This window comes from Cebus imitator, unplaced genomic scaffold (genome assembly GCF_001604975.1).
Source record: "Cebus imitator isolate Cc_AM_T3 unplaced genomic scaffold, Cebus_imitator-1.0 Scaffold21, whole genome shotgun sequence".
NCBI lineage: Eukaryota > Metazoa > Chordata > Mammalia > Primates > Cebidae > Cebus > Cebus imitator.
Genome location: NW_016107336.1, coordinates 4,789,229 through 4,817,108, shown reverse-complemented (window position 1 = coordinate 4,817,108; position 27,880 = coordinate 4,789,229). Strand labels below are relative to the sequence as shown.

The 27,880-nt window shown below is 40.0% G+C and overlaps 1 protein-coding gene across 11 annotated transcripts in view; it reads left to right on the top strand.

Annotated features, from left to right (window-relative positions):
• The window catches only part of KIF13A (kinesin family member 13A), a 225,297-nt gene that overhangs the window by 62,139 nt on the left and 135,278 nt on the right, over window positions 1-27,880 (top strand). For all 11 annotated transcript variants that reach the window (XM_017521644.2, XM_037736015.1, XM_017521643.2 and 8 more), the window contains exon 3: window positions 25,520-25,532. In XM_017521644.2, coding sequence (XP_017377133.1) covers window positions 25,520-25,532 — 13 coding nt within the window. The remainder of the gene's footprint in view (window positions 1-25,519; window positions 25,533-27,880) is intronic.

Below are 27,880 nucleotides of genomic sequence, written 5' to 3'. Positions count from 1 at the left end.
ACCATGTCTGGGTAATTTTTGTATTTTTAGTAGAGACAGCGTTTCACCATGTTAGTCAGGGTGGTCTGATCTCGTGATTTACCCTCCTTGGCCTCCCAAAGTGCCAGGATTACAGGTATGAGCCACGGTGCCCGACCTACATTGAACTCTTAATTAATAACATTGAAAACATCATTGGGCCCATAGCAATTTAACTTATTTCAAGTTCGCAACTAGTGGTTGTTCAGAAAAATCCCCAAAATGTCTATTGTCAGCAGCTCTAACTAGTATTGTAATTAGCGGCAGGAAGATGTTACAGATCAAGTATGGGTCCTGCTGGAACCTGTGTAAGTGGCGTTTCTAAGCACGTGAACACATGGTTTCTGAAATACATGCTTAGAAATATCATCTCTGCTCAGATATCTCACAGTTTTAACACATTTATTCAGTGATCCTGAGAATTTTTTTAAAGCTTTAAAAATAATTTTAAAATTCTAGAGTCGTGTACATATATATTTTTAATCTGTGAACATGTTGTATGAGAGTCATATCTTAAAGCAAAAGATTTTTTGCTCTTCCATGTGTCGGATATTGAAGTGGGTGCTGCAGATACAATACGATTGAGGACTGGGCCTGACCTGAGAGGGTTTATCGTGTAAATACTGGTTATCATTCTCCTGGGCTGCTAAGCTGGATGAATCTTAGGGAAAGGTTTTTGAGAGTCTTGCCCTCACTGACATCTGAGATAAGAAATGAAGGTGTCTAGTGTATTCTTAGCTCAGGCATTAGTGAAGAGGTGATTGAAGACTTAGTGGAAATTGAGAAATGGCTAAAAAGCTTTTATGTGATTCTTGGGATGCAGCTTGTGAAAGATTTTGGTCTGCTGCCTTTTTGCTGGCCCTTGTCATTTATCTTAAGTGTCATTTGAAAATTTGTGTTTCTTAATGCCATAATTGTGAAGAGAGTCACCCCAATAACCATATTTTATCTTTCCACAAACATGAAAAAACCTAGACTACCAACTCACCCAAGAAAAATAAACAAACACCCAGGGATTCATGCCTTGCAGCCTCCAGGTCTTTGAAACAGGGAAAATGTAATGGAATTTCCTGTTTTAATTGTGAAGACTTACTGAATTCCAGGGACATTCTTGGACCTTCCCATAGTTGATGAATCTCTGCTAATTGAAGTCTCCTGACTCATCTACTTTATTTCTAATTCTTAAATGTTTGTATTTGGAGAGAATTACTGCTTCTTATTTTTATTTTCTTGTATTTTATTTATTTAGAGACAGTATTTCAATCCCATTGCCTAGGCCGGAGTACAGTGATGTGGTCTTGGCTCACTGCAGCCTCCATCTCTCCAGCTCAGGCAATTCCCCTGCCTTAGCCTCCTGAGTAACTGGGATTACCAGGAACCTGCCACCATGCCTGGCTAATTTTTGTAATTTTTTGTAGAGACAGGGTTTCACCAAGTTGCCCAGGCTGGTCTTGAACTTCTGAGCTCAAGCAAGCCACCATGCCTGGCCTTGCTTACTTCTTAAAATTGTGGAATATATTTGAAGGTGATAAAACATATGTGCAGGCTGGGTGTGGTGGCTCATGCCTGTAATCCTAGGACTTTGGGAGGCTGAGGCAGGAGGATCGCTTGAACCCAGGAGTTTGAGACCAGCCTGGACCACATAGACCCCATCACTTTTTTTTTATTAAAAAAGAAGAAGAAGAAGAAGAAGAAGAAGAAATGTGCAATTAATAATAATCAGAATGAATACCCACATACTCTCCATCTAGCTAAAAAAACAGATACCTCATGCTTTAGAAATGTGGACCCAAAGGCGTGTCCTTCTGAATAACCTCACTTTCCTCATTTTTATGGTTATCACTTCCATTTTTTTTTTAAGTTTTGCATTTGACTGTATATCCCCAAGCAATATATTTTTAGTTTTGCCCTTTTGGGTGAATTTATGTAATAGAAACGTATTGAATATATTATTCATGGACTCGCTTCCTTCTTTTAATATTTTTTTTTTTGAGATTCATCTGCATTGACATGTAGAACTGTGGTTATTTGTCATTTATCTTAAGTGTCATTTGAAAATTTGACACTAAATTTTAGTTAGTGTCCACTGCTGTTAACTATTGCATTGTATGGAGTACCATGGCTTATTTTTTCATCCTCCAGGTTTGTTTCTTCGCTGGTATTTGGAAAATAACATGGACTCTAAACTCTGCAAGTCACCTTGCCATTTAAAGCTTCAAGGGTTGATGACTACTTTCTGGCCAGACCCCTTGAGTTGGGGTTGGGAATTTCCAAATGGTTTGCCCTCCTTGGTGGAAATATTGGATGTTCTCATTTCTGGAGACCTTCTAGAGAATGGACTCTGATGGACTTTTGCAGGGGCTATTAGCTGTTGACCTGAGTCTCCTAGGTCTGGAGTTAAAGCCCTGTGTCTGCAGGATCTTGTGGATGAACCCCTCTGTGGGGTCACTCCTTCTAGCGACTTGAAATAAGTTAAATTGGACTTGAAATGACTTAAATTGCTGTGGGCCCATTGATGCTTCCAACATTGTTAATTAAAAGTTCGATGTATTAGTATGTTTGATGCCCCTTTTTTCTGATTTAAAATTAATCTGATTTAAAATCTCTTTTAATTAATCAATAAAATTACTTCTATAAGTAAACTGCAGATTTTTTAGTAAGTCAGCTGATAAGACTTGCAGGAAAAGTGAAATGTCTGTAAGCAAAAAACAAAATTCTACTGAAGGAAGCTTTGGAGCTTTAGATAGACTGGGGCCAGCCAAGAAGCCACATAGTTTAACCAGAAGCGGGATAGTCTTTAGAGCACAGGAAGATACCAAGAGTTTTTGTTCTTCCCGCATTTGGCTTTCCAAGGGCGTTCTCCTCCCTTCCTCTCCCCACCTTGATTCTCATCAGTTACTGGCAGATGTTCTGTTCCTTTGTGTCCCCACTGAGGGAGTCAGTGAAGGGGCACGCCCATTGTTTCATTTTAAAATACCCCAATAGAAATGACCAAAGTGCAAATAAAAAGCTCAGCTGTTTGCATTTATTTTCAAATTTAGAAAAAAATTTTCTGGAAAGATTGCACTAAGGGGTTACTGGCGTCATTGTTACGGTCCTCTGGCATTTTAAAAAGTAGGCCTCTGAGTATGTTTTTTCTCCTTCATAAAGTGGAGACTGTGAGTATATTTTTCTATACTATCTGGTTATTGTTACTTGAGATTTGTTCAGCTTTCCTTGAAGTGTGTTCCCTTGAACTGGATGTTAATGCTTGCCATGTGGGGAAGAATGTCTCTGCAGTAAATTAAGTTAAATCAGTTTATTTACTGCAGAACTTCTCAGTGCCCTTGATATGCTATCATGCTTTGAGAATTTTTAAGTTGGGCTCATAGAGACCGGAGTTAAAAAACACGTTTGATCATGGGACCCCCTACCCTGCCCCCTCCCCAACTACTCCTACCATTGGTGTGCCTTGCTGCAGTGACACTACTCTGAATACTCTTTGGGAAAGGCGTCATTTATATATTTTTCATTGCTTACATTTGTTCCCTTTACCTAGATCTCAGGACTGCAGTGGAATTTTTTCAGTACCTTAAGGTAGCATTTATTATCTTGAAGAAGGAGAATGTGACCCTTTAAGGGCAAACTTACAGTTCACTTTCAATTTACAATAATATTTATTCCAAGCAATGCATATTACTTTTTTTCTTTCTTTTTTTTTTTTTTTTTTTTTGTTTTTTGGTTGAGGCAGAGTCTTGCTCTGTCACCCGGGCTAGAGTGCAATGGCACAATCTCGGCTCACTGCAGCCTCTGCCTCCCGGGTTCCAGCAGTTCTCCTGCCTCAGCCTCCTGGGTAGCTGGGATTACAGGCGCATGCTACCATGCCCAGGTAATTTTTGTATTTTTAGTAGAGACGGGATTTCACAATGTTGACTAGGCTGGTCTCGAACTCCTGATCTCAGGTGATCTGCCCACCTCAGCCTCCCAAAGTGATGGGATTACAGGTGTGAGCCACCACACCCAGCTGCATATTACTTTTACATGAAAGCAGAGTGAATAAGTAGTTTTGTAAATTGATGAAAAGAATAAGATCTCAGCTTTTAAAGGATAGTCATTGCCCTTAGAATTATGTTCCAGAAAAGTAGGAAGCTAACCAAAAGGGCCCAGACCAAAATTTTCTTTTTGTGAATGTCTCAAGCAGAGGAAGATTTTGTGTGTAAAAACACTAATGGAAAATGATTGTTCTCCTTGTTAATTATAAAAGAAAAAAACGTTCTTCCTTTCCTTTCTCCTTCTTTCATTTTTGGTAAGTGGGGAAAAGTGAAGGTAAAGCTGCTAAGGGTGCTAATTTATCTTTTATTTTTTTTTAGACATGTTTCATGACAGGTTTGAGGCTTGCTGATTTGGGCATACCCAGTTCCACCTTTTCATTTCATGCCTCGTTGGAGTATGTTTTCTTCTGTTGGTCACTCCTCTGTTTTCTTGAGCTTGACCACGTAATAGAGACTGGAATGAAAACTACATGTAATTATACCCTTTTTGATCAAAATACTAAAACAGAAACCAGGCAAACTCAATCCTAAATCATTGAAATTGTCCAGAGTCTTTATCTAAAATAAATCCTAATCCAACAAAAAACTATTTTTCTAACTCAACCTGCTGCTTATGTCTTCCCTTCCATAAGTATTTTAATATGTTAATTTTTCAGATCACTGGAGCTTATTCCGTCAAACACTGGTCCTTCCCTATTTTGCCATATTTCTCCACTGTCGTAGCAGAGCCAGAGGCTGCTGGATGTCATCATGAGCATCCATTATTTTCCACATGGTGAAAGGGGCTTGGGTTGCCCTCAGCTCTCACCTCTTGTCACAGTACTGGGATCACAGGTGACACCATCTGGCTGCCACCCTCTCTCACAGCCCTGCTTGTTAGCTGTGCTGTCTGCTTTGTGTGCTGGAAAACTAGATAAGGAACAGGTCAAATCAGGGTGGGTGAAGCCATCACTGAATGCATTAGGAGTGGAGGCATGGCTGACCCCTTGGGGCTGTAGAACATCTATTTTTGGTACTCATAGCTTTCTTCCTTCTGGATACAGGAGGGTTGAAAATCTCTGGGAAAAGAAATGATTACTATTCTCAGCACCATGTGAAATTTAGATGAGCCCTTTGGAAATTTTTAATCTGCTAGTTTGTTTCCCTAAATCGAATATGAATCCATCTTGGATCTAATGTCAATATAACTTTTGAGATTCTCTAACAGTCTTATTTCAGCAGCATTAAGTATATAGTACTTTACCTGCACAAGACTGGCCATGTTTTGGTAATTATTGTTTCTGTTGTTTCTATTGTGATGTGATATGGTGTGATGTTTTGTGATGTTATGTGATGCTGTTCACATTCTGGTCTATGTGTTCGAAATTTTCACTATTACGCATTTGTGAAAACACAGCACTGTATGAATGTTTGCTTGGACTTCAATCCAAAGAATGGAGTTATTCAGGGAAACATCCCCAATGTCTCAAATGTCACTAGTGATCCACTGTTGTGAGCCAAGAACTTCATCCATCCATTCATTAAGAGATACTTATTGAGTGACTGTTTCATGCCTGAAAATGTTGTAGGCACTGGAAATGTATCAGGGAACCAAATAGACAAAGCTTCTCTTTCCATGGATCTTACAACTATCAGATCCAGGGGATATCTATGAATTATAAGCAAATAAATAATGAAATGGTTTAACATGGTGAAAGGTGCTGGGAAGAAAACAAAGCAGAGTAACAGGAGACCGAGTGACAGGGCCAGGCAGGATGGAGGTGGGATGGAGGTGGTGCAGGCAGCAGCAACATGAGTGTAGGGAATACGGGGAACACTCCTCTGAGGAGCAAGCCCCGGAGAGGGCATTGCAGGCAGTGGGAGCTTCTTGTGCAGATGCCCGGGGATGGGAGTGCTTTCAACTCCAAGTGATGCCTCTCTTATCTGTAGGAAGGCAGCCCCAAGAAAACACGAAGTCCATTTAGATAACACAACACACATACCTGCTGAGACCCAGAAGTGGGAATTAGCTTCACCATTTGATACCTGCTGCTTTAAGAACTGCTGAGTAATCCAGCAAACAAGCCAGCAGCATATTCTTATGAAAAGGACTCCAAATCAGCAGTTAACAAATATAAAATCATCTTTTTTTCTGTTGTAAGATAAATGTAACTCATATATATATATATATATATATATATATATATATATATATAAACAGGCTGCCCTTTAAGTACAACTTGTCATAAATGGTTATGTGGGACATTTACATTCTTTTTTTGATCTACAGTTCTGAGACTATTTTTTATGTATGCATGTGTTTATCAGTAAACTTTTATCCTCTCCTGCACATCCAGCATTATGCCAGGCCCAACAGGAAAGAACCCAGGGTGGGTGTGACCCGGCCTCTGCCTGGAAGAAGATGGGTGTCTCTAGCCAGGCCGGGTGCTCACCATGTGCCTAGTGTAGGGTGCATGACACCAAGCAGGGCAGACCGAGGCATCCCCTTGGTGCAGCTCTATAAAGGGGACAAGACAGACAGTAAACCATGACCCCAAGAAAGTGTGACAGGAGCCACAAGGAAACAGGGGAATCCAAGACGGGAGGGTCAGGGAAGCCCTCTCTGGACCAAGCGGGAGAAAGAACCAGCAGGGGAAGCTATTCCTGGCAGAGCCGGCAGTAGCATGAAGCCTCCAAAGTGGAAGTGTTATAAATTCTTGAAGGGTAGAAAGGAAATGGGAGCTGGGAAAGGTGAGCAGCATTTACCATATCCTGTGGACAGCAGTCACGAACTTGGTATTTGTTTATTCCAAGTGCATTAGGGACTCTTGCAGGGTGTTAAGCCAGGGGAATGAGAGGTAATTTATTTGAAAAACAATAATTCTGGTTGCAAAGTTAGCTGTGGTGTTAAGGGAATATATTAAAGGTCCTAAACTAGGTTTAGGCAAGACTAGTTTTGCCATTTACTTAGTCTTGTGAGCAGTTGACTCATCTGAGAAATGGAGCTAAGGAGTCCACCTCAGTAGTGGTAAGGACTGATGAATAAGATACCCTGTAAGGCCAGGCGTGGTGGCTCACCCCTGTGAGCCCAACACTTTGGGAGGCCATGGCGGGTGGATCACTTGAGGCCAGGAGTTTGAAACCAGCCTGGGCAACATAGCGAAACCCCATCTCTACTAAAAATTCAAAAATTAGCCAGGCGTGGTGGTGGGCGCCTATGGTTCCAGCTACTCGGGAGGCTGAGGCACAAGAATCGTTTGAACTCAGGAAGCAGAGGTTGCAGTGAACTGCGTTCATGCCACTGCACTCCAGCCTGGGCAACAGAGCAAGACTCTGTCTAAAAAAAAAAAAAAAAAAAAAGAATCATGTAAAATATAGAATATGCTCAATAATGTTAGTTTCCCCCTCCATTTTCCTCCTTCCCGTAGAGCAGAATATGTGAGTAAACTGTTCTGGCATCACAGAGATGCAGCACAGTCTATAGTGACCTTAGGGACAGCAACACCAAGCCCAGTGGCAACTCCAGGAGGCACAGTGTCCAGTGGGGAACTTTTTTTTTTTCTGTTTAAAGTTGTCCTTGTCGACCAGGCGCGGTGGCTCACGCCTGTAATCCCAATACTTTGGGAGGCCGAGGCGGGTGGATCATGAGGTCAGGAGTTCAAGACCAGCCTGGCCAAGATGTTGAAACACCATCTCTATTAAAAATACAAAAATTAGCTGGGCATAGTGGCAGGCGCCTGTAATCCTAGCTACTTGGGAGGCTGAGACAGGAGAATCGCTTGAACCCCGGGGACAGAGGTTGCAGGGACCTGAGATTGCACCACTGCACTCCAACCTGGGTGACAGACTGAGACTCCATCTGAAAAAAAAAAAGCAAAGTTGACCCGGTCCATTCAAGTATCGGAATAGTAATGGTGGCTTTGTTTATAGCTTGTTGTAATAGAGATTATGAGTTTAGAATATTTAACAGATTCTTCCCTTCTTCATGCCTTTTGGAAGAGAGAACTAAGTTGTTAATGCAGTACTACACTATGGTTACTCCTCATGAATAATACTCAGCTTACAAAGCTTAATGCCACTTGGGCTCTCCTCTAAATAAATTTTCTTTACCTGTTCACTTATTTGTATTTTCCTGTTGCTGTGAATCTCTAAGTATCTTGCACAAATAATAAGTTTCCTATACAATTTGAGGAGACTGTGTTATTCTGAAGAATTCCATCATCATAGTGTTGTTTGTTGGGTCTGTGTTGTGAGTTTGCCTAATGGATAAAAGATTTGTTTCTTTTTAAACCACATAAATAGTACATGCAAAAAAAAATGTTAAGTTGTATGGAGGTAATAAAAAACGATTCAGACATGGCAGCTAGCCTGATGGGGTTTGTAGCTTAACAGGAAGAGAAACTTGCAACCTTATTTTAGCAATCCTTTGCCTTTGTGAATTGGTTTCAGATTTGCCTCATAGTGAATTCTGCTCTGGAAAGGTCATAGGCATTATAGGGAGGTCATATACACGCTGAGGTTTCTCATGAGGGCAAGCTCCTTATTACCTACCCATTTATTTATTCTGTAATGTGGTTGGTTATAATCTAAAATGGGTTTGTGGATCCTCCCTTGACTGCTTTTAGGTTTATGTAGGCATAGAATCAAAATCCTTCTTTTATTCCTAGTTTGCTGTCCACAATGAAGACTTTTTAATGTCATATTTCCTAACCTAGAGAATAATACGGCCACGAACCCCTGCCACTAGTGTGGCTTTTGTCACAGACGTGTCATTGTCAGAGACTCATTTGCAGCTCCCAGGTCTGTATTGGGAATGAAAATGAGAAACACCATCCTGCCCAGTTAGCGTGTCTCCTAAAATCTCATTCTTAGTAGACATGGGTTTCATTTGAACCGTAATTTTTTTTTTTTTTTTTTTTGAGACAGGCTTTCACTGTCATTCAGGCTGGAGTGCAGTGGTGCTATTTTGGCTTACTACAATGATCCTACCACCTCGACCTCCTGGGTAGCTGGGACTACAGGCTCTCGACACCACACCTGGCTAATTTTTGTCTTTTTAGTAGAGATGGGGTTTTGTCATGTTGTCCAGGCTGGTCTCAAGCTCCTGGACTCAAGCAATCTGCCTGCTTCAGCCTCCCAAAGTGCTGGGATTACAGGCATGAGCCACTGTGCCTGGCCTGAACTGTAATTTTCCTGCCCTGGTGATTTGACTTGATGTGACATTGAAACTAGACGGTTCTGCACAGATGTCCTACAGAATCAGTAGGCTGCTGAGACAGCGGTCTCTTGCTCCCAGAGTCCTCAAGGTGGCAGATCCTGTATGCTGTCAAACTGTAAGCATCTGGCATCAGCAATGGCAGGTGCTTCTATGGAAGACGAAGAAAAGAAGTTTGTAGGTAAAATAAATGGCTGAAAATGAGAGGGCTTTGCATCATGTGTGTTACTCTGCCACCTTTAAAAGCTTTATCATATGTTAATTCATTTAACCCTCACAACAGCTCTGTTTGACAGGTGAGGTAACTGAGGCACTGAGAGCTTAAGCACCAGGTCCAAGGTCCCTACAAAGTGCTGGAGGCAAGAATGGAACCTGGCCAGTCTGGCTTCTGCAACCCTGCTCATAGCCGCCATTTTGGACCGACTGTCATAAAAGGCCATCTGTGTGTCTCAGCTATAACCTAAGCGATTATTCAGCTAATAATCCTGAACCTGTTACATGGAGCATGAAGTTTGGTTCTGACTCCTTAATGTAGAAAAGTCAAATATATTATCTCTTATGCTACCATAGGTAAATCTCTCAAGGTACGAGCTCTCACATAAATGGAAAATCAATCTTGGATATAAAACTAAAACCAGGTAGTTAAATGTATGAGTCCATCAAAAGATGTATTAATTGAAGTCAAGTCTTTAATAGTGGCAGATAAGCCAGTGTGTATTTTATCCTGAGAATGACCTCACAGGGGTGCTTATTTCTTGATTTTTAAATCAAGAATTGATGCTTCATGCTGTATTTTTGGAAAGCCTCACTGTGTGAGACTTTTGAAGACATGACAAGAGAATTGCACAAGAGCCGTGTTTTCTCTGCTCAATTTTGTTTTGGTTAACACAGGGTGAGTTCTTCCTAGGCTCGCTCAAACTGGGAATTGCAGCCATGGTGATTAGCAGCAGGAGCTCTGTGAGGTGGCCTGGAGAACACCCCACAGAGACCCTGCTCCACAGAGACCCTGCTCCACAAGAGACCCTACTCCACAGAGACCCTGCTCCACAGAGACCCTGCTCCACAGAGACCCCGCCACGTGCTTACCTGATCCCTGTGACCCATGACTGGAGTCGTCTGTGTGTTGTTTCTCAGACAGACATTTCAGCTGTTACCTTCCTTGACAGCAACATTTGAAAAAAAAAGACTGGAGAGCTGTTATTGATGGATAGTGATTACATAAAATGTTATATATCTTATAAAACTTCCCATTTGCATGTGTATGCATTTTAATTTTGGAAATACACATATAGACCATGTAAAAATTATTATGTTAAATTAATAGTTATTGTGGATATACTCATATTCATCTCAAGTTTTTTATTGTAATTTTTAATTATATTAACTGGTTGATTGCATAGAAATGAAAATCTATTCTGAATTAATTCTACTCAGTTTCCAGGCAGCAATATTTTTAAAACTTTCAGAAGAGATGACATCACTTTTTTAGTGAAAAACAAGGGTCTCTATAAATAATGTAGTTTAAAAGCAATAAAAATTTAAAATGTTTCACTTATTCTAGCATTTAGTAGTGGGTACTTGAGATTTGCCTTCTAACCTGAACATTCTTTAGACTAAGAAATGGCCTTGGACTACGTGCTTCTCAAAACATCTGTGATAGAGGACCATTTCTTTTTCCTTTTTGATTCCATCAGGGACTGATACTTTCATAACCGTTGAGGGGAGTGAGGTATTGTGGCATCTGACCTCTAAAGGAAGGTGAGATTGTCTCCTATACCTGGGAAGACATTGCTGTCACTCCTCCAGGACCCAGCAACAGTTTACAAATAGGCTGGCACTGAGCCTCCGCCTGTGCTTTCATGAGCTCAGGGCTGGGTGGTGTTTCCAGATTTCATCCAGGCAATAAGCGCTTCCCTGAAAGTTGGTTTCCTCAGCCCTCCTTTCTGTCCCATTTTGCGTCGCCATCATTCCCAGTCCCTGTGAATTTTCCTTCAGTTTCAGGAGATTGTCGATGAATGACTTGGTCAGTCCCCCCTCATTGGATTGACACCAGATCCTTTCTTTCCTGATGTTCCTGACAAGCACCCTGCATCTTCCAGGGCTCAGCTGAGTTGACCATTCCCTCCTTATGCATCCTTTGAGTTGAAAACATGGACGAAAGAGACACAGGCAGCTCTTTGTCCTCACCTGCATCTCAATGTAACATTTCTCCTAAATCTTGTTTATCCTGTTGGAATAGCAGGGGTGGAACTTTTTAATAATGGTGAAGTTCTTCCTTTTTGCACTTTCAGAACAGGCTTCAGCTCCATGTGGCTAAATTGCTGTAAGAGAAAGGAATGTTTGAAGCATCCACGCAAGATTTTTAAGAATAAGAAGTTGATTCATTGAAAAGAAAAATACTTAACTAATTAGTGAGTGCCCAGTGTGTATAAAATATTAGAATACACTAATTCTGAAGATCCTGTGAGTTTTCCAAACTCATAGAATGTTTGGGAAACTCATAGAATGTTTCAGAATCCATCATGGGAACAGCTACATTCTAGCTCCCTGCTCCTCCCCTAATCCTGTCCTGCCTGCACTTTGTTATTCTGAATTCAGAGTATTCTCTTAGTAAAAAGGACCAGTCTCAGTTTATTCAGAAGCTACAAGATGCTTTAAAAAGAAATGATTTGGCTGAGCACGGTGGCTCACACCTGTAATCCCAGCACTTTGGGAGGCCAAGGCAGGAGGATTGCTTGAACCCAGGAGTTCAAGACCAGCTGAAGCAATATAGTGAAACCCTATCTCATATAAAAAATAAAACTAATTAAAAAAATTTAAAAAAGCTTAGATATAAGGAAGTCAAGTTTCAGAAGAGTTCTGGAAAAGAGAAATTATAGATACTGTGTTCTCAACAAATTCTCCTTTTAGCATCAGTGTCTGTCTGGAGTTTCTCTGTTCAGAGGTCAGTACCTGGACAGGGAGGATACAATGAGAAACAAGTAACCTTTTCTCAGTGCTTGCAAACCAGTACTGGAAGGATGTTTATTTTCATGTGATTCTTCTCCCAGCCATCTATACCTACTGTAAGATATGTTTAAAAACAAACATGAATTTAGAGATGAAAAAAAGAGACTTGAAGATACATAATAAAACTCAACAAGGGTGGCATGTCCCAGATAAAGAATGGGAAGTGGGGGTTCCACTGGTTTATTCAGTAGAATTTAATGAGCATTGTCTATGTGCTAGTAAGTGCTTAGGATGAGAATAGTTACAAGCCAGGGAAGTCCAGGATCCAAGTACAGGGAGCTTGAAGTGTAGGTGTCTGATTCAAACCTGCATCCTACGGAAGGTCGGCAGGCTGATGCTGTTGCCAAGATCACTCCTGGTTTGGGTGGTAGAACTTAATTTGGGTTTCTTTCTCAGAAGGGGAAATTTTGGTGTCTGGATGTTCTACCACTTTATCAAGTGATGGAACCTCAATTGCACAAGATATTTATAGGGTACATGAGATGTTTTGATGCAGGCATGCGAGGCACAATGATCACGTCATGGAGATGGGGTATGCATCCCCTCAAGCATTTATCCTTTATGTTATGAACAGCCCAATTGTACTTTTTTAGTTATTTTTAAATGTACAATTAAATTATTATTGATGGCTGGGTGCAGTGGCTCACACCTGTAATCCTAGCACTTTGGTAGGCTATGGAGGGCTGATTGCCTGAGCTCAGGAGTTTGAGACCACCTAGGCAACATGATGAGAACCCTGTCTCTACTAAAATACAAAAAAATTAGCTAGGCATGTTTGCAGACTCCTGTAGTCCCAGCTACCTGGGAGGCTGATGCACGAGAATCACTTAAGGCTGAGGTTGCAGTGAAGCAAGGTCATGTCACTGTACTCTAGCTTGGGCTGCAGAGTGAGACTCTGTCTCAAGAAAAACACAAATTATTATTGACTGTCGTCATCCTGCTGTGCTATGAAATGGTAGGTCTTAATAATTCGACTTTTTTTATTACCTATTGGCCATTCCCACCCCACTCCCCAACCCTTCCCAGCCTCTGGTAACTATCCTTCTATGCTCTGAGTCTGAGTTCAATTTTTTTGATTTTTAGATCCCACAAATAAGTGAAAACATATGATGTTTGCAAAGAAAACTTGCATTTTAGATTTTAAGTTCAACCTGAGTGACATTAAATGTCTTTAATTTTAAAAAATGTTTTTATCCAACAAAGTTTTATTAGAAGTATATTTATAGTTACTCGTGTCACAGTGGAGAGGAACCTGATATCAGGAGAGGCTGGTAACTCACTGATAAGGTGACTGAGTCCTTCAACAAGAATTGTTTGAATGCAAATCATTTGTAAGGCATTTGATGCATACCCGGAGGGCTTCGGTCAGTGGTAGAGGGTCACTATTCTGTTTCACCCCTCAGTCAGTGGAGATGGCATGGCCTGTATGTCAAAACTTGAGTCTTGCTGAGTGGCAGTGTACACAGTACAGAAAGAAAAATACTGACTCAAAACATTATAATTTAATTGTATTATTTTTATGAACTATTATACCTCTAAAAGAGTTTTTGGGATCATCGGAGTTTTAAAATAATAAAATTAACTTATAAAACTTGAATTTGTTAGAAACCCTATGGTGAGAATTCTAAGACTTCGCTGTTACTGACTTTATGTCAGAAGTTTGTTGCTTCTGACACATCTTTCTTTATTGCAGAAAACATTTTTGACAAAAACTAACGGTTAATTAAAAAAAAATCTTGTCTCACTATTCATTTCATTGGACTTCAGTAGTCAAACTATTCAACTGTAAATGCTTGATTCTGACCTATAGGATACCTCTTACATTGGTAATATTATCCTACTTTTTGGTACCGAGTTGGAAATTCAAGTTGTTTTGTGAAAGGGAACTGAAAGCTGTTTGCTCCTTTGGTTTCTGTTTCAAATTTTGGAAATAGACATATAGACCATGTGTTTGCTTCACCTTTATTTGCTGGCTTCTCATGACAGTACTTCTAGGTTCTCTAGCTAGCGATATGGGGAATACCCACTACTTATCAAATTGAGAAATTAAATGCAAATCTTAAAATATTGGATCTATTTTTAAATAACGATTATCATTAAATTTTAGACTATTATTCCCATATCCATTTTGTCAGCTGCCTTGGCCTCAGTTTCACTGTCATGGGTCTGTATTGCACCTTACATGTAGGTGTGGCTGTACATGAGACCAGATGTCAGGTGTGGTTGTCCCAAAGTGTTTGTAACATACCGCTCTTGCTCCTTTTCTAAAGAAATTAATATCATAGTTAGTTCTTGTAAATGTATCCAACTTTATACATATTTCTATAATTCTTTCCAGGGTTTTTTACCCTACTCACTTTTTTTTTTGTGTCGGAGTCTCACTCTGTTACCCAGGCTGGAGTGCAGTGGTGCAATCTCGGCTCACTGCAATCTCCACCTCCTGGGTTCAAGCCATTCTCCTGCCTCAACCCTCCAAGTAGCTGGGACTACAGACATGCACCACCACACCTGCCTAATTTTTGTATTTTTAGTAGAGATGGGGTTTCACCATGTTGGCCAGGCCAGTCTTGAACTCCTGACCATAAGTGATCTGCCTACCCAGACTCTGATTACAGACGTGAGCCACCGTGCCTGGTTCCCCCACTCTCTATTCTTTCCCTTCCTCTATCATACATATTTTCTTAAAAACCTTTTTTTTTTCTTAAGGGAAAGAACCCTGTTTTAGAAGTTCTGTCATTCTTCAGCTCCCAGTACCCTTTTCCCAGATGAAATTTAGTTTGAGCATTGTTGGCATCTTGCATGTATAATTCATGAGGAATATTTGTTGTAACAGCAGCAATGGCATCTAACATTCTAACATTTATTGAGCAATAACTCTGCATGCTAATGGTGTGCAGCATTACGCATGTCACCTCATGCCATCCTTCAACAGTGCTGAAGGAGTGCTCTTCTATTCCCCTTTTAGAGACTGAGACTCAGAGGGATTTGAGTAAACGTGTCCAAGGTCAACATGGCTAGATCACGGCAGAGCTAGGATTGTTTGACCCCAGTCCTGAACTCCTCACCACTGTGCTTCATTATATCTTGTAGAAATGTAAGCCAAATATAGTTATGCCAGAAGGAAGTAGTCCAAATATACCAAAATAGTCCAAAAAATTAAACCACAAACCTATCTACTTCAGTACAAAATTAGGTCGAGTTTTTTTTTTTTTTTTAGTTTTTTTGAAAATGAAAATAGATTAACTGGCATGATAAGTTTTATTTTTTTTAAAGCAGTTTTTTTATTTTAACAAAGGCATATTGGGATTAGCATTTTTTAAAATTGCAAATGTATTTTGAGTTCTTTCATTTTATTTCTTTAAGACAGTTTCCCTCTGTTGCCTAGGCTGGAGTGCAGTGGCATGACCATGGCGCACTGCAGCCTCAATCTCCTGGGCTCAAGTGATCCTCCTACCTCAGCCTCCTGAATAGCTGGGACAACAGGTGTGCACCATTGCACCTGGCTGATTTTTCAAAATAATTTTAGTGGAGGCAAGTGCTTACTGTGTTGCCCAGGCTGGTCTTGAACTCCTGGGCTCAAGTTATCCTCCCATCCTGGCCTCCCAGAGTGCTGGTATTATAGGCATGAGCCACCATGCCTGGCCTCAATTAATTTTTAAAGCTGTCAACAATATAATAAGTATCAATCAAATGGAAGCCATTTTCTTCTTCATTCATTCCATCAGGTCTGCTTCAAGGTCTGTGACTTCAGTCTCATGTGGAAATTCCCTTCATGCTGTTCAGCAGTGGTTGAATCCTTGTAGACGTGGTGGCATGGCGAGTTGGAGGGGGCATAGCAGTCAACAAATCTTACAGATTTTTCCTTCAACTTGTCTTTGTGTTCTCTCTTTCCATCCTACTTTTTCTCTTGCCCTTGCAGTGGTGTCTTAACTTACACACTGTGAGGGCTGCAGTTGGTGCCAGGCAGAGGCTCACCAGTGGGTGTCTCACTGCCGACTCTAGATGGTGTGGCCTCTTACATCCACACTTGAGTCTCACCCTCCTAAGACAGATCTGGCCATGTCATTGCGCAAACCATCCGTGGCAATTTCTTCTGAGAAAAAGGCTGAGTCATGATGGCAGTTAGTGTTGTCTGCATTTTGGTTCTTGTCTATTCTTCCAGCTGTGTGGCTCTCAGTTACATTCTGCTTACCTGCTGTTCCCTGAACATATTCTGTGCTCTCCAGCTTTGTTCTAGCTGTCCTTCTGCCTAGAATTTGCTCCCAACACATCTGCATCTATATTTTTGTGGCGTTGTTTATACCCCTCTTCAGTGGTGCTCAGCTTCCTACTACCCTAGCTCCTGCTAGTAGTAGTCATTTGTAGCCTTCTAACTCCACATTGTCATACCAGTCCTTTTTTTTTTTTTTTTTTTTTTTCCCCATAAATGCTTTTCCTTCTTGGAGGTTCACTCTGTGTAAGTTTCTCCTTCATATTCATAAAGGACACAGAAGAGCTAATTCATGCTATTAACCACATGGATAGCCCTTGTAAGCATGGATGATCCACATTATTGAACATCCACATGGATTGCTGTCCAATCAATACCCTAGCCTAAGCCAAAAGAGTTCTCACCAAATCTTAGGTGCAAAAGCGGCAATATACAATAGCAGTTAAAGAGTACGGTGTGCTCCAGCCAGAGACTGCCTGGGTTTGAATACTGGTGCTGGTGCCAGTTAACTATGATCTTGTGAAAGTCATGCGATCTCTTGTTCCTTATACCTTGTTCCTCAGTATTTTTCGTTTGAAAAATGGTAACGGAGTTTTTATGTACTCTCTGAAATCATTAATATGTTGTTAAATATGTTAAGTGAGTTAAAGCAGATAGTAGTAACAGAAACCTATCTGGGGTATAATTAGAACTCAATAAGTGTTAGCTATTAATTAAAGTAATGATCATCTATTCCATTTCAGACATACTATATGACCAGGTTAGAGTTTACTATCCTGAAATGTGCTACCTCTGAAATGTTAGGTTTCACTTGTCGAGTGTAGCATCTTATCTCACCCAGCACCTCTGCATCTTTACTCTTGAATTGTATCCAGACCATGAGTTTCTTACCTCTGCCATTTTTCTCCCAGTCTGTCATCCTCCTGACTTTACTTCCTTCTGTACCTAATTCTTGCCCTACCAGGTCTTCTCATGGAACTGTTGCTGCCCCTTGCCAACTGTAAGGATTGTGTTCTTGTAAAGCACCACAGCACCTGGGAATAGTAGCTAATGATTGTAATCTCAGCGTCAGTTTGAGAGGCCGAGGCAGGAGGATTGCTTGAGCCCATAAGTTCAAGACCAGCCTGGACAATATGCCAATTCTGTCTTGACAGAAAAATACAAAAATTAGCCAGATGTGGTAGGGCATACCTATAGTCCCAGCTACTTGGGAGGCTGAGATGGAAGGATCTCTTGAGCCCAGGAGGTTGAGGCTGCAATGAGCTGTCATCACATCATTGTACTTTAGCCTAGGAGGCAGAGCAAGACCTCCTAAAAAAAAAAAAAAAAGGAGAAAGAAAGAAAAGAAAAGGGCCACAGGTAGTGAGATCAAAGTCTTAGAGGAAATAAAGGGTTAGGAGAAAAACAATTAGAAAATGACATTAAGCATATATCTTAAATTTAGTAGATTTTGGATGACCTATCCAGTATTCTTCCAAAACAAAGTTGGTGGCACGTCTCTCAAATGAATCAGCTTCTTCACATGTTCAGAAAGTTTGGCTATAGTGATTATAGGTTTGATCATCTGATGACTCTGTATTTCAAAGTGTTCAAACCAGCCTTTTGTCTTGGAACTTCAAGTTTTTGGCATTTGCATTCTTCTTGTGATAGGTTTCAAAGGCTCATCCAGATGCCTATGTAACCCTTTCTGCTTTTTATAATTCACACAAACACTTGCTGTATTTTTTCCACATAGGTAATGTTAGATTATGGGTATACAAGTATATAAACTTATCTCTGAACTACAAGTAATAAGTCCTGGTTGAAAATGGTACTCACTGTCCCACGAAACCTCATCCCTGTACTCCCACCTTCTCTGCTAACTGTAGTCTAACTGCTGAGCTTGACGACGGAACAATCCCACGAGTCTGTGGCCCTCAAATGAGCTGTGTTCTCTGGTGCTTTTTGCACAGATGATTCCCCCTTTTGGGATAACATTTCTTTGGCTTGTCAGCGTGGTGAATTCCCATTAAGTCCTCCTAAATTCTGCTCCAGGCGTTTCTCCTCCCAGAAAATTCCCCCTTTGCCCACTGAATCCCCCACTCTTTTGGAGAGCTGCTGTGCACTTCATCTTGTATTGTGATATGTGTGTAAAAAATGAATTTCTGGTTTAAAGGACAAAAAGACTAAATTATTTTTGTATCCCAACAAAGTGGCAAATGGTGCATGTGAAATGTTTGCTGACTGAACATAGCTCTTCATTCCTGTCCCTGTTGTGACACTTATCACCATCCGCTTAATGTTAGTTATTCATGTATGTATCTATCTCTCTTGCATACTTTTAAGCTTCCAGATGTCAGAGACTATGCCTAATTCCTCTAAATATTCCCTTAAAGCACTCATAATATGCATTGTTGGAGTTAGTACTCAATAAATACTTGCTGATTAGGAGAATACTTACAACAGGGGTGTCTGATGTTTTGACTTCCCTGGGCCACATTGGAAGAAGAATTGTCTTGAGCCACACACAAAATACAGTAATACTAATATTAGCTAATAAGCTAAAAAAAAATTGCAAAAGAATCTCATAATGTTTTAAGAAAGTTTTTGAATTTGCATTGGCCTCCGTCGAAAGCCGTCCTGGCCCCATGCAGCCTGTGGCCCACGGGTTTGGCAAGTTTGACTTAGAAGATTTCGATGACGTGTTTAGTTCTCCAAGTTGAACTTGACAGTCAGAGGCTTTATAATAAGGAATATATCCATAGACTAATTTCCAGGAGGCAAATTCCATTTAACTGTATATCTTTCAGATCTAGGCTGCAGCCATTTCCAACAATTAACCAGTAAAATAGTTTAATACATGAAAGAGGAATTTCTGATTTGGAAGATGCTTCTCTGATCACACACGTCTCTCAGAGCACTGACTGGCATAGGGCATTGTATATCAGAACCTTTGGCCACCAAACTTCTAAGTAGTTAATTATAGTCAATATGCTATAAACAGTGGTCAGAGGACTCCTTGACCCAGACATCTTTCAGAGTGAAGTGTGGGGAAAGAAATTCGGCTGTTTAGGATTTTTATTGTTTTGTTGCAATAGGCTATTTATCCTCCTTTATTTTACTTCTCCTTGTTGAACTTTCCAGGTGTTTACTACCTACTGAATTAAGTACAGACTTCTCCTTTCAAGACCTTTTCCAGTATAGGTCCAATTTATCTTTACTGTTTTCTTTTTTTAAGTCAAAGTCTCACTCTGTTGCCCAGGCTGGAGTGCAGTGGCACAATCTCAACCCGCTGCAACCTCCGCCTTCCAGGTTCAAATGATTCTCCTGTCTCAGCCTCCTGAGTAGCAAGGATTACAGGCTTGTGCCACAATACCTGGCTAATTTTTATATTTTTCGTAGAGATGGGGCTTCACCATGCTGGCCAGGTGGTCTTGAACTCCTGACCTCAAGTGGTCCACCCACCTCGGCCTTCCAAAGTGCTGGGATTACAGGCATGAGCCATTACACCTGGCCTCTTTTTCTTTATTTTTATTAATCTTTTTTGAGACAGAGTCTCACTCTGTCACCCAGGCTGGAGTGTGGTAGCATGATTATGGCTCACTATAACCACCTCCTCCTGGGCTCGTGAGATTCTTCTGCCTCAGGTTCCCACGTAGCTGAGATTACAAGCAAGTGCCACCAGGCCCAACTAGTTTTTTATTTTTTGTAAAGATGGGGTCTTACTGTGTTGCCTAGAGTGGCCTTAAACTCCTGGACTCAAGTGATCCTCCTACCTTGCCCTCCCAAATTACTGGGATTATAGGAGTGAGCCACGCCGCCTGGCCTACTGTACTGTTTTCTAGTGTGTCCCCCACCCATATATACTGTCTAATCTCATCAAACTGAACCCTTGCCAAGATACCTAGAATATTTTCATTCAAGTACTTTTGCTAACACAGTCACCTCTGTTGGAAATGGCCCACCCACATCCCCTCCTGTCAGAGACCTCCCTGTCCTTGAAGACCCTTTCTAGATCCTCTCTCTTCTTGAGCACCACATCCCCATGCCTGCATTCAGGTTTGTTCGGTGAGTTCTTGTGCCGTTTTGTTTGTACCTCTTAAAGCACTTACATAGGTATATATTTCAAAAGTCATTTAAAACTTATTTTTCTCTGACAATTATGTATATTTTTAGTAGCAACCTTTTTTGTTCATCTCAAATTTTAGCCATACTCTGTTAGTACCTGAGATCATTGAGCTGCTAGATTTGTTGCAATATGGAAATCCCATTGCATCCTTTCAAATGCCTTTTTGTTTGTCAAAATCATTGATATGTTTTCCCCAAAATATGCTCTTCCAAAAAAATTCTGTGATCAGATAAGCTCGGGTAATGCGTTGTTGAAGCACTGTTGAAGTGTTGCATTGAATATGCAACGACAGTAACAACATATATTAGCATGTCTAAGTCTGTGACAAGTACTGCCATAAAGAAACCCATATTTACTGCCCCCTCCAAAAAAAAAAGAAACCCATGTTTAACTGCGTTCAGCAGCATTTCTCGATTTGGTTGACATCAGAAGCTTTTTAAGGGCTTGACCTTTGTTAACATCCCATTCAACTTCTATGCTTGTGAAATGCTAGTCTAGAGAAATAATTATTTTTGAGTAAGTCATCAGAAATATTCTGCATTTTCTGACAGTCTCTGAGGTCTTTACTGTTATTAAATGCAGATAGTCTGGCTTCAAAATTGCAGGATTGTGGTAGTGATTTCAGTAAATCCTCACAACTGGATTATGTTTAACTCACTAATATAAAAAAATTATTTCTGAGTTCTTATACTGTACTCAGCCCTATATGAATAGATGGAATTGGGGACAGGGATGTTATACCATGTGACCTGGCCTCTGTTTTCAAGGGGTTTAAATCTTAAAGATATATGAGACTCAAATGCAGACAAAGTTACTGAAGGCAACAGAACTTTTCGTGTGTCAGTAAGTGCTAAGCTGTTTTGTCGACCCTACGAATCTTGGGTTATTAGAAGTAGTGAAGGCCAAGGTCGTCTCAAAGGCCTGCTGAGGAATTGAGAGAGTTGAGCCTTGAACTGTGTCTTCAAGAGTGGGCAGGTATGGTCAGGCAGAGGGGAAAGACAAAGTGGGATAAAGGCACATAAACTGCATGAGTTGTGTTGTAAAAACTCATGCTGTGGGTGACCTGGAAGAGATCAACCTGCTTGTGCTGGGAGGGAAGAGGAGCTGCAGTGTTTTGCAAAAATAGAACTGCGATCAATGTAGAAAATAAGAACTGCCCCTCCTTACTTTCTCTCCAAAACTGGGACCTAGAATGTCTTCTAAAATGTCAAATTGTATTTAGTGTATTTCTTTGGAATATACAAAAGAACTAATACTTGAATACTTAGAGAAGTCCACATGATTAAAAACAAGGCTGGTTTGGAGAATGAAGGGGAGGATGAACATCGGAGAGTGGTTAGAAATAAATACACCTTCAGGCAAGTGTCAATGAAATGCTGTTTTCTAAGCAGTCAGCAACCACACCTATGTGTTGGGGTCAGTTAGGTCTGTTCGAAGGGATGTCCTTTTTAGCTCCCTAGATATTTACTGAGCAAAATCATTGCCTCTTTCCGTAATGAAGCCACACAGGTATGTCATATGTACTTGACTAGTGGAGTCATGGCCTTGATTGATAACAACCAACAAAAAGCTATAATTTTGTGTGTGTGTGTGTGTGGTGGAGTCTTGCTCTGTCACCCAGGCTGGAGTGCAGTGGCATGATCTCGGCTCATTGCAATCTCTGCCTCCTAGGTTCAAGCGATTCTCATGCCTCAGCCTCCCTAGTAGCTGGGATTACAGGCACATGCCATCATGCCCAGCCCAAATTTTTAAATTATGTGTTTACTATGGTTTATGTTGAATCGGATAGATGTTTATATTATTCATTCTCATTTCATTTTTTTCATATTGTTAAAAAATGAACTTCGCACATTAAAATTTTAAGGAATTTATTTGTGCAAATAGTGATTCATGAATTGGGCAGGTCTAAACTGGAAGGAGTTTAGGGCTCCACTGAAGGAGCATGAAGGGAAAGCTTTAGTAGGTTGAACTCAGAAGGAAGGCAAATAAATTATTTGATGGGTTAAAGTTTGAGCAGTTGTGTTATTTGTACTGTCCCAGGGGAAAATTCTTGATTATATAACTAATGCTCAGTTGGCTGCTGGTGATTGGCTGAGTTTAAGTTTTATTTTGCTTATGTAGAAACCCAGGACCTTGAAGTCATCTCAGCCTGTTAAATTTATTTTAATAGTTTATATATATGAAAAGGATGAAGGTAAAGATTTCATATGTATATGAAATATTTTATTTTTACATTGTAATATGAAATGATTCCCCCACCCCCACCCCACCGACCAAAGGGCAGCAAGGGTAGCATACTATATTTGATTATAGTGTCAGTATTACTGATACTGGAAACATTTTTCTTCACAACTACCAAAGAATGACATACAGTCCCTGGAGTTTGGGGCAATAACCTTGAGTCTGAATTAGGATGAGTGAGCAGCCCATCACCTCATTCACACCTCAAGAAAGGTTTATCAAAAGTACAGTTTATCAAAAGTACACTACAGGATTTACTTTTCCTTCTACAGCAGGGATCCTTGTTCTAAACCGAATGATGAGTAAGTTTGGATAGTAGCAGATGAGCTTTGTGGCTTCCCTTTTTTCTTTTTTGCCCAGCCTCCATTTATCCTTAACAAGCAATCTTGACTCAGAAACACAAAAGAAGGTAGCAGAATTATACTGGTATTCCCATGTAGTGGGCTATCTTCTAAGTGAGAAAGATAGACTTTTAAAGTGCTTAAAATGCTGAAATAGGATTGGTTTTCTAAGAAGAATGAAGAAAACCTTCTTGCAATGTCAATGAAGAAAGGATAATATTGTTATTGACAGCTAAGAAGGTGGATGTACTGCAGGCTAGCAGCCATCACTGGTTCTTTGCCGCTGGTGGTGATTATTGTGCTGTGGCTGTGATGTCAAGGGTGCATCTGAGAACTTCAGAGAGCTTACTGAGCTTCCTAGTCTGCCCCAGCCCCGTTGGGTTACTGGATTCATCGTAACATAAGTGAGAAATCTATATTTAATTGCTTTTGGTTCGTGCTGTTTCATATAATGGCCTTATTGTAACCCAAGTGACTTTTCTTTCCTTTGTTAAATAAAACAGTGATTTACATGGCTTTTAAAGAATAAAGCAAGCAAAATGAGAAGGCTTAGTCAAAAATGTGGTTCATAAGTTTTATTATTGTTCTACCTACTTAGAACTGAGGCCTTCCTGAGTAGTGTTCCACTTAAGGAAATTTTCATGGCCGAAATCTCGTTTTTTGTACAGAATGGAAATCCATGACTTGCTTAGAATTAAAAACACTTGTGCATTTTTAGTTATAGCCTCTATAAATGTTTTTCTTTTTTTAAAGGGTAGATATACAAATATGTTGAGACTTGCTTGATGGCAGCCAGAGATACCAGTTATTCTAGTTCCCCTCTAAAATCTGAAGACAAAAATCACATTCCCATTGTGCCTGTCTGAGGGAACAACATAAGGGCGAATTTCCTTTCAGCTAATTTGTGGAATTTCAAGAAAATGATGTTTCAACTTCATCATTATAGGAATGATATGATTTTTCTTCCCTGCACTCAAAAGTGTAGAATTATGCATGTGATTGGACATTCTTTGCCCTACTACTGAGCTCTTGGTTATGTTCTAGTCTCTCAGAACTCTGTAAGGAGTGTCACAGCCAGTGATGGAGAAAAGACATCCTGCTGTTTTTGCCTGTACCTTTCCATGCCCTTTGCCCTGGAAAATCTATTTTCTTACCCCCATGATTCTGTTTCCTATGAAGAAGGATCAAAGCCGTGGAGTAAATGCCCCCATTTCTTTTTCACAGTAATTTTATAGTTTATGAATTGAGGATATCAGAGGTTGATCAAGAATAACTATCAGTAAGGCCAAGAATTGTCATAGGATTGCATACCTTAGAAATCATAATTGAGCTCCTTAATTTTGTACATGAGGAAAGAATTCACAAAGCAAGTCAACCTAATTTTTTTTGCCTTGAAAATTGTTTCGTAGCCAAACGCAGTGTTTCACAGCTGTAATCCCAGCACTTTGGGAGGCTGAGGTGGGGGGATTGCCTGAGGTCCGGAGTTTGAGACCATCCTGGGTCAACATGGTGAGAAACTCTTAATATTATGTCTCTTAAGAAAGTAAAAAATTACCCAGATGTGGTGGCACACACCTGTAGTCCAAATTATTTGGGAGGCAGAGGTAGGAGGATCAGTTGAACCCAGGAGTTCAAGGTTGCAGTGAGCCATGATCGCACCACTGCACTCCATCCTGGGCAACAGAGTGAGACCCCATCCCTGGAGAAAAAAGGAAAGAAAACTATTTCCTTTTCAGAGTTTTTTTTCCAGGTGCAATTTCAGTCCTTTCTGAAGTAACTAACGTGTAAAAACAAGCCTTTTAACAAGTGCATGTGTGGTTGATGGTGGGGAGAAAATGGAAACTTGCTTTTAAATGTCTATTCAGTGTTAAAATTTATAAGCTATTTAAAACCATGGTTTTTAAATGAGAATAACTCTCATATATTAGAATATGTGTATTTATCAAAGGAAAATATGCATATATTTTAACAAAAATTTAAGAAGAATTTAAGTATAGAAATTGATGTAAAAATATTTGATCACGTGCAGTAAGGATTGTGGCATCTTTCTTTATCACGATGCTCTTCCATTGGCATTTAAAAAAAATCATTAAAAATATCTGAATGACTGAATCCATTCTATGCAACAAAGAGAGAAATTCATTATGCCCATGCCATGTTTTTGAGCAAATATTGAGTTGATCACTTCAGTCAGTAATGTGTTTGAATTTGGCTTCTGATCTTCATGAAGAAGAAGATCTTTCAGATCATGTTATCAACGTGCTGAATTTACCTTGTGTTTTTTCTCTTTCATTGTTTCCCTCTGATGTGGCTGCTGTGTTGACAACCCTCTGTATCCCTGCTGCTGAATTTTTTTCCATCATTAAGGAAACCTCCCAAGGTAAGCACTAATATGAAATTTGGCATGTATACTGGCTTAGTGTGCAAAAATCCAGGATTTAACTCATCACTGGAACCCATGTAGAACATCTGTCTCACTGAGAACTAAAAACAGCATCCTAATTTAAAACTCATATCATGAACAAACAATATCAGTATTACATAAAATTAGAGTGTCACTCTATGTTGACAAAGCACTTTCACACGTTATTTCATTCCGGAATGAATGCTGTAATCTTCAAAGCAAACCTGTCAGGTTATTGTTTCTATTTTTTTGATGATGAAATGAGACTCAGAGAAATGAAACAGTGTGTACTAACTCACAGATTGAGTCAATGGAAGAGCTGGAACTGCACAGTATCAACACTCTGGAAAGTAGAGGAACAAACATGGTGACATAATAGGATAGCAGTTGGTAACTATGATTACTGATTGGACAAACTGTCTTTTTCTGTGCCCCACTAAGAATAGTTTTTATCACTAAGTTTTAAATAGAGATTCAGCATTCTACCAACTTTATATGCCTCATTGGAGTTCCTAGCCCATCACAAGGGCCTCTAGTTAGTTTTTATCCCATCTGCTCTGGCCAAACTTTGATGGCATCTTTACCAGTGAGAAGCCCAGAAGTTAAAGAATAGTTAGAAGAGGGAAGTGGGGGAATATGAGAAGTAAGGAATCTGAATGATCAGCCCCTGAATAACTGAAGATTGATTTTGTTACCAGTGAGCATTTTGTTGAGTATCAGAGGGACACTTAGCAGCAAAAGGAATGAGAAATTTGACCAGCTTCTGGCCAGTGATTACTGATGGTTGTGGTTCTTGAGAAAGGATTCGAACAGGCTTTCCCTACACAAACTGTATGGTCGGAATCTAAGACAAGTTGGGTGACGGTATGGAATCCAGAAAAGACAAAGCTTACTTTCCCCCGGGGTTATGAAGAACAATCCATCTTAGCTTGTGGATTATGGAAACCCACTAAAATGCTGCTTCATGCTTTATGCTGATTGAGGACATTGTCCTTGGCACTAAGAGTTTCAACTTTAGCAGGGAAGGCATGCGTTGAACAAGTAATATGAGATCTATTAATAAAGAGGAAATACATGATATTAGAAGAGTATTGGCAGTGGCATTCTGGCCAAATCTAGGGAATCAGGAGATTCTCCGTGAGCAATTGTCAATGTAGATATAATCCCTAAAATTGGTCTCTGCTGGAACATATGAGTGCTCTTTATCTAACTTTTACTTCCCTTTTCCTGGTCTCCACAGTTTCAGAACAATCAGTCTTATAGCATATTTAAGTATTTCCCCACAGAAAAATATCAGTGAAATAGTGTGAAGCTCCACATATGCCTACTTAGTGGAGGAAAAGCACTGAAATGAAAAAGAGACACAAAAACATTTTTTAAAATCACTATTGCTTTGTACATAGGAATATTCTTGTCACTTTCTAGTGGTTATATTTAGCCTAGTAGTTACATATTTGCTGGATATACTGTTGATTGTTCCTAAGACATGTCATGAAATTTTCAAAATAAAATTAAAGCTGAATCATGATATTAAAAGAAACAGTGCATATATGCATGCCATAAGGCACATCTGGAAAGCATAAAAATCACCTTGAAATCAAATAAATGACACCATAGAATCAAATAAAGACGGATACTAAGTAGACACAGGCCTTTCCTCATATAAACTATGTAAATGTTGAAAGAAAATGGGAAAGGGAAAGGTGCTTTTAATGATGATTATGTAAGAATAAAATTGTATTTAAAACGGTGAGATTTGGGCATAAGTAATCAGCAAAAGCATCAGAGAAGCCTGGTTGATTCGATCTAGCAAATAGCTATTCTGGGCAGTGGATAGCTGCTGCACAAGCCAGACCCAGTCCTAGCGTTCTAATGGGGATGGGGGGGGGAATAGAGTTGACCCCTGAACAACACAGGTTTGAACTACCCAGGTCCACTTATGCACAGATTTTTTTCAACCAAATACAGATCAAAAATAGAGTATTCTCGGGACGTGAAACCCATGTATACAGAGGACCAGCTTTTCATATAGGTAGGTTCCAGGGGACGAACAGAGTAAGACTGGAGCCTGTGGATTTTGGTATACATGGGGGTCCCCACATATACCAAGGGATGATTGGTTTGTGCACAATGTAATATAAAATTAATTGTATTAAAGACCACAAGAAGCAAAATATTTATGAAATTCACAGGATGAAAGTTCTGTGAGGTGAGTTCTACACCTCTGTACCTTCTATACAGTAGCCATTTAGCCATAAGTGGTTTATGAGCGTATGCTATGTGGCCATTGTTCCTTGAGATGTATTGTAAGTGCAAAATATAGC